The following is a 9,932-nucleotide window of genomic DNA, read 5'->3' as shown; positions in this document are numbered from 1 at the left end:
AAGAGGAAGAACTGTTACACATAGAAATCAAGCTGTTCAAAGGCCAAATAAGATGCAGACTGAAAAATATCCATTGTATTTCATTGTATTTCTCAACATGGAAGTATTGATGATTTTTGCAAGATTGGCGAGAATGTCTAGCTGGAGTGGGTTGCTAAGTGGATGGGAAGTGAGGAAATGCAAATTGACAGATTGGACAGCAGAACAGTGCAGTTGGGCCGGGCGCGGTGGCTCAAGCCTGTAATCCCAGCACTTTGGGAGGCCGAGACGGGCGGATCACGAGGTCAGGAGATCGAGACCATCCTGGCTAACACCGTGAAACCCCGTCTCTACTAAAAAATACAAAAAACTAGCCGGGCGAGGTGGTGGGCGCCTGTAGTCCCAGCTACTCGGGAGGCTGAGGCAGGAGAATGGCATAAACCCGGGAGGCGGAGCTTGCAGTGAGCTGAGATCCGGCCACTGCACTCCAGCCTGGGTGACAGAGCAAGACTCCGTCTCAAAAAAAAAAAAAAATAAGAACAGTGCAGTTGTTCCTGAGAAGGAATGATGTATTACACTTAGGCCTTTCAGGAAAACAGTGGGATTTTTATTTTGTTTTGTTTTAAATGGAAGATCTTAACATATGTAAAAGCCAGGAATAATTCATTTCACAAGGAGAGAAGAAATATACGAGAAAGTGTGAGAATCCTGAAAATATGGGAGAGGGTGGGAAGAAAAGCTCACCATTGTAGACATGGGCTTTAGCTAGGAGAAAGAAAGATAACCTCCTCTATTAAAACCAGTTATAGCAAAGAATGATGAATGAAAGCATGGAAGTTAAAACAGGGTGTATAGGTGTTTACAGGAGAAGTACTCAGGGAGAGGTGCATATCAGGTCCTTCCCTAGTTTTATATAATTTTCTTCTGCTTATGGATATAGTCTATTGTTTTCAGTGGTGGTGGAATAGTAGGGGTGGGGGGCAGGAGAATAGTTCTTGCAGTGTGTTGTTTCATGATACAGAAATGGAATCATAGTTTAAATGATTGTTACATAAGTTTTATATTTCTTTTAATTCATAATAGAATCCTAGCAAGCTAGACATTACCTCACTGTCTCATCAAAAGCATTGCTATTGTTTTCATTCATTTTAATGACTTATTTTTCCAGTGGTATGAGGGATTATGTAGAGCAATGATCCACAATTATTTTTGCACTTTGATTTGAGAATCTCAAAATGCTTTTCTCTTCTTAGTTTTATTTTACCCAACTAACTTACTATTCTATGCTATGACTCCTGTGTTATCTCTTTAATGTCTTTTTCTTTTCTATGACTTTCTGTGCCTTGAGTATCCTGATAAACTTTAGAGAAGTGGAACCAGTATCCTTACCTTGAACTTGGTAAAGTCTTGGGAGAAATACCCCTTCCTAAATCATCAGTGTAATCATCATTCAGTTTTAAACACACGACACACACACACACACACACACACACACACACGTCAGAATCTGCAACTTTAATCCAAGACCAAGGAATCCTACTTTAAAAGGTCTGTCTCACCATAGGTTTTTTTTTTTTTTTTTTTTTTTTTTTTCCTGTATCCCACATGTACCGGTGATATAGGCAGAGAAATGTAGTAGATAAAGAAATGAATTTGGCTTCTGGAGCTGTTCTTTCATTTAAATACCACTTCTGTAATGTTAGACAAGTCACTAAACCTTGGTGCCTCTGTGTGGATCAGAAATAATTATACACCAACTCTTCACAAACCTAGGGTACTCACGTGAGGATTAGCTCCAATAGGCTCCTCACAGGCTTTTCGCTTAAAGCACCATTAATTATCCCCTTCTCAGTAACTGTATAAATCTCTAAGCTAATCCATTAAAGTCTAGTCATGTTCTCTCTATTAGCAAGACCCAACTGGGCAGATAGTCCTATTAGGATCATTGTGAGTCTCCCCAGGGTTCTCCCCCTTCCATTTCTGATTATGCTGTGAATAAATTTCCAGAATTTCAGAGGGGTTTGCTTGCAAGCTAAAAGGTCTTTGCAAAGATTCAAAGAATAGGGTCGCTTCAGACAGAGGGAGGGTTTGCAATATGCGATGAACCCCTCAGTCCCATTAAAACCTTAGAGATGATGATAGTTCACATTTAGTGTAATGCTTAATTTGTACAAGACTATTCCAGGCACTTTTGCACGTAGACAAATAATTTTCAGATTACCTTCTGATTAATATCATCATCATCTCTATTTTACAAACGAGGAAACTGAGGCACAGAGAGGCTAAATCACTTGTCCAGGATCTGGAGGCAAGTAACGGCGATGATGCTAGTCATACTGATGCTTCCTTTCCTTTGCTGCACTCGAATTCTGAGTTTCACAAGAATGTACCTGGGTGCCCATTAGCGGGATATGAATAGTTTCTTCGGAACCCCAGTGGTCAGCTGGTGCCTCCTGGAGAGTGACGTCTTATCTGAAGGGGTCAGGGAGGCGGGGAGCGAGCGCAGAGCACTCAGCGCCCTGCACCGCGGCGGGGCAGCCTGGAGCGGAGCAGGGAGTCCGAGGCGGAGAGACGTCGGCTGGGGTTGAGCCGCCAGACCGCGAAAAGTAGCTGGAGCCAGAGCAGGGACAGAACCTGTTGCTGCAGACGGGCTTGGTGGATTCTGGTTCCCGCCGCCGACAGGGCTCGCCGGGAGAGGTAACAGCATGGGCCAGTTTGGCTGGGGGCCCCCGCGTAAGGGCGCGATCCCTCTCTAATGCCTAACGCTTGCCTTGATGATACATATTAGCGATTGGGGACTGACACCTTGGATTTTTCAAATCCCTTCCTAATTACACAGGCACCCCTTTGGTCACTGGCCCGACATTGGGGGACTTCTCTGCCCTGGATGTCTGCACCACAGATGGCTGTGACCCCAGGCTTGCAGAGCAGGGACCTGGTCAAGGGATTTGGGGCGCTTTCTTAACCTTAGAGTTCCCCCCAAACCCTCTCCAGGGCTGTATTGTAACTTTGTTGAATTTTCTTAGCCGGTTTGGAGCTAGCGAGTTTCTAAACTGCTTTCATCCGTGATGCTTCTGAGCAATGGTCTTTGTGTATCTGAGGCTTCATCCTGTGCATTTCCACTTGCTAGAAAAGCTAAAATGAGGTTTCTGAGTTGCGTCCAGAACACCAGAGTCCTTATTGAAGGCGTTTGGATAGGTTTTATCCCCTTCCGGGAGTGAGATAGGGTTTCCAGACAATACCATTTTAGTTCTTCTGCCAAACCATCAGGCATTTTCCAACAGTGCTGCCCTAGGTCAAATTTAGGGTCTGGAGGAAAGGAAAATGATCTGCTTCAAGCTGTCGTTCCAGTTAAAGACAGAACTACTAACTAAAAACCAAAAATACATTTGTTCATTTCCCATTTCCCCTCAGCTAGACTGTAGATATTTGAAATATTTATTTATTTTTTAAAATCTTAATTATAACATGAATTGTACAAAGATGTTGGTTTACTTTTTTTAATCCAAATATGCAAAGTTGTTGTAAACATGTATCTAAATTTCTAATTCCATTCACATCCAAATAACTTTCAAGTGGTAACAACTAATGAGAGAAAGGATGGAAAAATCAATGGTTTGTAAACTGTGAAGGACATATTTTGTTTCCGTCTGGATTTCTAATTAAACCATAATCAATTGAGTAAAATTATAATAATGAATCTAAGTTATGGTTGAATTTGCAAAATGGCTATAACATGCTCAAAAATAGTGCCATTATCATCAACAGAATGGTAATTGTATGCAGAATTCAATTAGAATATTTCATCTGTTAAAAACGTCTATAGGTTGATCATTTAATAAAACAGTGATGCAATATAGTGCAGTAACAGTACTTACTGCACTAAATTTAAAGGCACATATTAACATTAAAGACTGGCTATTGTACTAATCAAAAATGTGCTTTATTGCTTGAAAATAACAATAATAACAATATATCACTATCCTATTCTTTTCTCAATATTTGTTTTCCAAAATCCATACACCCCGATAAGATCTTTCTACTAGCCATGATTTCTTCATGTCTATAGAAAACTTTAGAGCATTTGAGGCTTAAACTTATTTTTGCTTCATCTATCTATTTGTCTGTTTTATCTGGCAGTTTTATTCTTGGTGCATTTTGTGAACACATTACAAAGTATCTAAAATTATATATTAGAAATTCATTGTTTTATTTGTATGATTATTTTATCCCATAGTTCCTATAAATCATACTGATCACCAACACTATCTTTTACAGATGCCAAAGACTATAGGTTGAATAAATATGAATTCACTATAAACCAATGAATGATTTCTTCCTGAAGTATCAGTTTATTTATTGTAGTTGTTCTTTGGCTCTGTGTGTGTGTGTGTGTGTGTGTGTGTGTGTGTGTGTGTGTGATTTCTTATGAGAATTCCATGCAAATGCCTCTGTGATATTACAAACCTTTTCACTGCATTGCATTAAAATGGATTTCCAGCTGTAATATGGAACACAAAATAAGGACAACTTCATGCCTTGAAACTTCAGATACTTAAAAATAATAATTTTGTAAAATACTACCCTCCTTATTATGGAAAAAAGGACATTTATTTTAGCTAAATATTTTAAAACTGTCAAGCACATTCAAAGAAAATGGGATAAATACAATCGCACATTCCTAAAACATATCTGGATTAGTCTATTCTCATGCTGCTATAAAGGACTGCCTGAGACTGGGTAATTTATGAAGGAAAAATATTTAATTGACTCAAAGTTCTGCACGGCTGAAGAGGCCTCAGGAAACTTACAATCATGGCAGAAGGGGAAGCAAACATGTTCTTTTTCATGTGATGGCACAAAGGAGAAGTGTCAAGCAAAAGGGGAAAAGCCTCCTATAAAACCATCAGATCTCATGAGAACTCACTCACTATCATGAGAATAACATGGCAGTAACTGCCCTCATGATTCAATTACCTCCCACCGGGTCCCTCCCAGCAACACATGGGGATTACAAGAACTACAATTCAAGACAAGATTTGGGTGGGGACACGGCCAAACTATATCAATATTTACATAGTATTTTAATAATCTTAACAAATTGTTCTCTTAAACATGTGAATTTTATGCTTACCATTAACCTGATGTTAACAGTTCATTTTCCTTTCCTCTCTGTTTCCCTTTGATTTTAAGTTCTAGCTTTGTGGATAAATTGGTTCTTAAATGATTTTCCAATTCTCTTGAAACTGAACATTAAGGCTTCAGGGAGATTTTCACTCCATTAGACTAGAAGGAAATGGAAATATACTACCCATACAAAAAGATGCAATGGTCACTACAGCAGACAGCTGTTGGGAATGGGTCTGGTATCCTTGCTTTATGGAGTTTTCAAATAGGAGACTTCTAAAAGTAAAGAAATTAGGTTTCTTCCCAGTCAGGCTTCTAACTGGCTCTGTGCCTCAGGCAAATCATTTAACTTCTCCATGTCTAAGATTCCTCAAATGTAAAAGGATGAATTATAATTTGATTTCTAAAATCCTTTCACCCCTCTAGATTTCTCTGTTTCTATGGTAGAGGACAGAGTATCCAGAGTGAGAAAGCTCATATATCCTTGCTCTGCCATTTGAGAGCTTCTGCCCTTAGGCAAGGCCCTGAAATTCTATGACATCAACACCTCCTCTACAAAATGTCCTAATAGAAGAAATTAACAGAATGATCTATTGTGCTGGATATTGTGTCTGGTACACAGGGGATGCACAAGAATGTTTTTAACACACCCATTTCTGAAAAATCTAAAGGGATTTCTGCCTGTGGCAGGGGAGGAAACCAGCTAAAAGCAGAGGAGTCTCTCCTGCATCTGCAGGTGGGCAATTCCCAGTACAGTTTCTATAGTATGCACCAGAGACCAGGAAAAGAGAGGTCCAGAGCCTCAAGCATAGTATGAATGCCTCCTTGATATCTTCCCATAGTTTAGACCCCCCAAAAAGGCAAAATGAGTCAGGACAGCATAAATATTAAATTTAATGCCACACATGAATGACAAGACATGTCCTATTCTGGTTTCCATGTCAAACTAGGCTTGATTCTATTACAGCTAAGCATACCAGCTAGGTCGTATAATGACCATCAGAATAATTGCACAATCCAAATCACACCACACCAGTAATTAGAAAAGAGAAAGAAAAAAGAAACAAACAAAATAACTCCTGAAATGCCAAAAAATTGGTTCTCTTTCAACTGTATGTCCATTTAAAATTTAAAGTTTTCAAATATTATGAAAGTATATTTCTTACTATTTTCTTCTTGGGCTATTGTAAGAGTCTTATTTAGGTGTCTACGTGGAGTCTGGGTTCCATGTGGCAGTTGCAGAATAAAGTAACTGCCATTAGAACTGATGAGCCTTTTTCTAGTCCCTCAGACAAGTCTCAGTTGATCCGTATTTTCAGAATTCTGGAGGGTTTACTAAACGTATTAGAATATTATAGTTCTGGTTGCATTCCCACAAAATTTAGAAAGCATCAATAATTTTCCAAAGTCAAATGAGATCAAAATATCTAAACTTAAGTGAGCTGTAACCATATACATTATCTCATTTAATCCTCATGATTTTAGAAATTGAGTATGCTTACAATCCATTTTTGGTGTTTAAAGAAACTGAGGCTCAGAAATAATTTGCCAAAGTAAACATGTTTTCTAGTTTGAGGAACCAGGATAATGAACTCATGTAGTGTCCCAGTCCATGTGCTTAAATTCTACACTGCAGGGCTCCCAAGTATGTAGTAACAACAGCTTACAATCAATGTACCAATTTCTTTTTATACTGATCCTTTCCACATGAAAGCTATGTACCTAGGAAGAGATAAATATTACAGTCCTCATGAAGATTTTTCTAAGTGGAAGTAAGAAACATCGGAGTTACTTGTGAAACTTTTTGAAATGTACCACCACAGATTAGTGGGCTGGAGTTGGGTTTGGGTGGTATGTGTTTGTGTGTGTGTGTATACACACATTATATATATATAATACATATACATTTAAATATATAGTATATATATGATTCTGAGTCAAAATTATTTTCATGATTTCCCATAATGAAAAAAATTTGTCCCAATCCACATTGCCATTTTGCAACCATAGACAGACTAATCTTAAGAATCTTAAGTGTTGTCTTGGACAGGAGGTATTTAGAAAAATTATAGCAAGAGGATAAATATTTCTTTAATTTAGCCTCACCAGAATATGAGTTAAATCAAATAGTTGTATATATTAGAATTTACCACCTGCAAACATACAAGGAAATAGAGACAAATTTCAGATTAAGTGCTTGCACATGACCTTATGATTCTCATATCTTGGAGGAGTTTGTGACTTATAAAAACTGCTTTATCTTACCAAGAGTGCCATCTCAAACACCCTATCTCCTTGCTAAATGTAAACATTTAAAGAGGTGATACTTGCAGTGCTTAGGATTTCTCTCAAATCCCCTACTTTCCCTTAAAGTATGGAGTCTCATTTAAAATCTTTAAAGTACCTCATTTAGGCCACTCATGCTTGTAATTCCAGCACTTTGGCAGGCAGAGGCAGGAGGATCACTTGAGCCTAGTTTGAGACCAGCCTAGGCAACATAGTGAGAGCCAGTGCCTACAAATTAAAAACAAATAAACAAACACAAACAAACAAACAAACAAAAGCTAGCTGGTCATAGTGGCATATACCTGTAGTTCCAGCAACTCAGGAGGTTACGCTTAAGGTGGAAGGATCGTTTGACCCCTGGAGGTTGAGGTTGCAGTGAGCCATGATTGTGCCACTGCACTCGAGCTTGGGCAACAGAGCAAAATCTTGTTTATAAAAAAAAAAAAAAAAAAAAGAGGTCTCATTTAAAGTCTCTAAATTTTCCTTCCCATTTTACTTCCTGTCCTTGCATTCTTGGGACACTGATAATAAACTGAATGTGGGGTCTCTCTAGGATCACATCTTCTACTCTTTGTAAGGATGCTGTATCTCATTTACAATAGACAACTCTCTCAGTAGAGTTTACAGCCTTGCATTTCTCTTTCTCCTTACTCATGATCTCCTCTTCTGTCTGGAATTCCCCATCCTCCACAGGTATGCAAAGTGTTTTCTTTGTTTGTTTTTGTCCTTGGGTAGCCATTTATATCATTTATATCAGTGTCACTTAAAGCTTAGAAGCCTTTGGCTAAAATCTTCCCTGTCTGAGGGAGTTCCCTTTGTTCCTGCTCTTTTTTCAGCTGGAAAAACTACATTAAGTAATTTCTGTGATATATGCTTCTTTCAAAACTAGTGGCCCCGTGCTTCCCTTAACACAGAAGTATCAAAGACCAGCGTGAGCTTGGCCAGTATCCTGAGCTTGCTTTTCTTGATATTTTGATTATCTAGGTTTTAGCAACTTCTAATTCATATTTACCTACAGAATTAGTGCCCAACTTGAAGATTCTACAGTATCCAAAACCTTACAATTTCTCACTGTCCCTATTCTCAGCTCTCATCTCTTTTTTCCTCCTTTTAGACCCTCGAGACTTGAACATCCCAAGCTCATTCCCAACTACAGTTTTTGCACCTGATGTTCTCCCTGCCTGGGAATCGTGCCTCTCAGAGCTGCGCGGGAGGGGTTCTTTAAGTCCTTTCATCTTGGGTCTGGAACGCCTCTCCACGCTGCTGGTCATCACAGTATTGTCTGATTTGTATCAAAGCCCACTTGCTAGTGGAGACTATCTCCATTTATGTGTTCACTTATCAATGATATTATTCCCCAAAATGAAATATAAGCTCCATGAGAGATGTACACTATACTTTCATACTTATTGCTGCCCTCAGTGCCTAGAACAGAGTCTAGCAAATATTTGTTCTGTGAAAATTTTACATCCATTTACATATTAGATTCTCCTGAATCTTTTTATAGGTACAGACAAGTTGCCAAAACTCCAACCTTAAGTTGCTCCCATGATTCATTCCTGTTTCTAATTCTTTCCTGTTGATCCTACCTTAGCTAAAATACCAATAAGTATATATTTTTTTCCTTTAATTTGGAAAAAAATTTGAAAAAGCTATCACTGCACCATTTTAATATACATTCAGGTTCCATAGTATCTGTATATGTTAGTTCCAAAGAATAATCTGGATCTGAGTACCAGGAAAAACTAAACTAAAAAGTAGCACAACATTTACTTTCTATTTAAGTTACATTACCCATTCCATTATTTTCTCTCTTTTTTCTTTTTTTTAAATTATACTTTAAGTTCTAGGGTACATGTGCACAACGTGTACGTTTGTTACCTATGTATACATGTGCCATGTTGGTGTGCTGCACCCATTAACTCGTCATTTACATTAGGTATATCTCCTAATGCTATCCCTCCCCCCTTCCTTCCACCCCACGGCAGGCCCAGGTGTGTGATGTTCCCTTTGCTTTGTCCAAGTGTTCTCATTGTTCAATTCCCACCTATGAGTGAGAACATGTGGTGTTTGATTTTCTGTCCTTGCGATAGTTTGCTGAGAATGATGGTTTCCAGCTGCATCCGTGTCCCTACAAGGGACACAAATGCATCCCTTTTTATGGCTGCATAGTATTCCATGGTGTATATGTGCCACATTTTCTTAACCCAGTCTATCATTGATGGACATTTGGGTTGGTTCCAAGTCTTTGCTATTGTGAATAGTGCCGCAATAAACACACGTGTAGCCTGTGTCTTTATAGCAGCATGATTTATAATCCTTTGGGTATATACCCAGTAATGGGATGACCGGGTCAAATGGTATTTCTAGTTCTAGATCCTTGAGGAATCGTCACACTGTCTTCCACAATGGTTGAACTAGTTTACAGTCCCACCAACAGTGTAAAAGTGTTCCCATTTCTCCACATCCTCTCCAGCACCTGTTGTTTCCTGACTTTTTAATGATTGCCATTCTAACTGGTGTGAGATGGTATCTCATTG

The 9,932-nt window shown here is 38.8% G+C and overlaps 1 protein-coding gene across 1 annotated transcript in view; it reads left to right on the top strand.

Annotated features, from left to right (window-relative positions):
- The first annotated feature begins 2,390 nt into the window (after positions 1 to 2,390).
- The window catches only part of NPFFR2 (neuropeptide FF receptor 2), a 97,895-nt gene continuing 90,353 nt past the window's right edge, over positions 2,391 to 9,932 (top strand). The window contains 2 exon segments of the mRNA XM_017879000.1: positions 2,391 to 2,526; positions 2,529 to 2,676. Coding sequence (XP_017734489.1) covers positions 2,391 to 2,526; positions 2,529 to 2,676 — 284 coding nt within the window.

The sequence above is a fragment of the Rhinopithecus bieti genome, unplaced genomic scaffold (genome assembly GCF_001698545.2).
Source record: "Rhinopithecus bieti isolate Rb0 unplaced genomic scaffold, ASM169854v2 scaffold_905, whole genome shotgun sequence".
NCBI lineage: Eukaryota > Metazoa > Chordata > Mammalia > Primates > Cercopithecidae > Rhinopithecus > Rhinopithecus bieti.
Note: the sequence above shows the minus strand (reverse complement) of the source record. Positions and strands in the feature narration are given on the sequence as shown.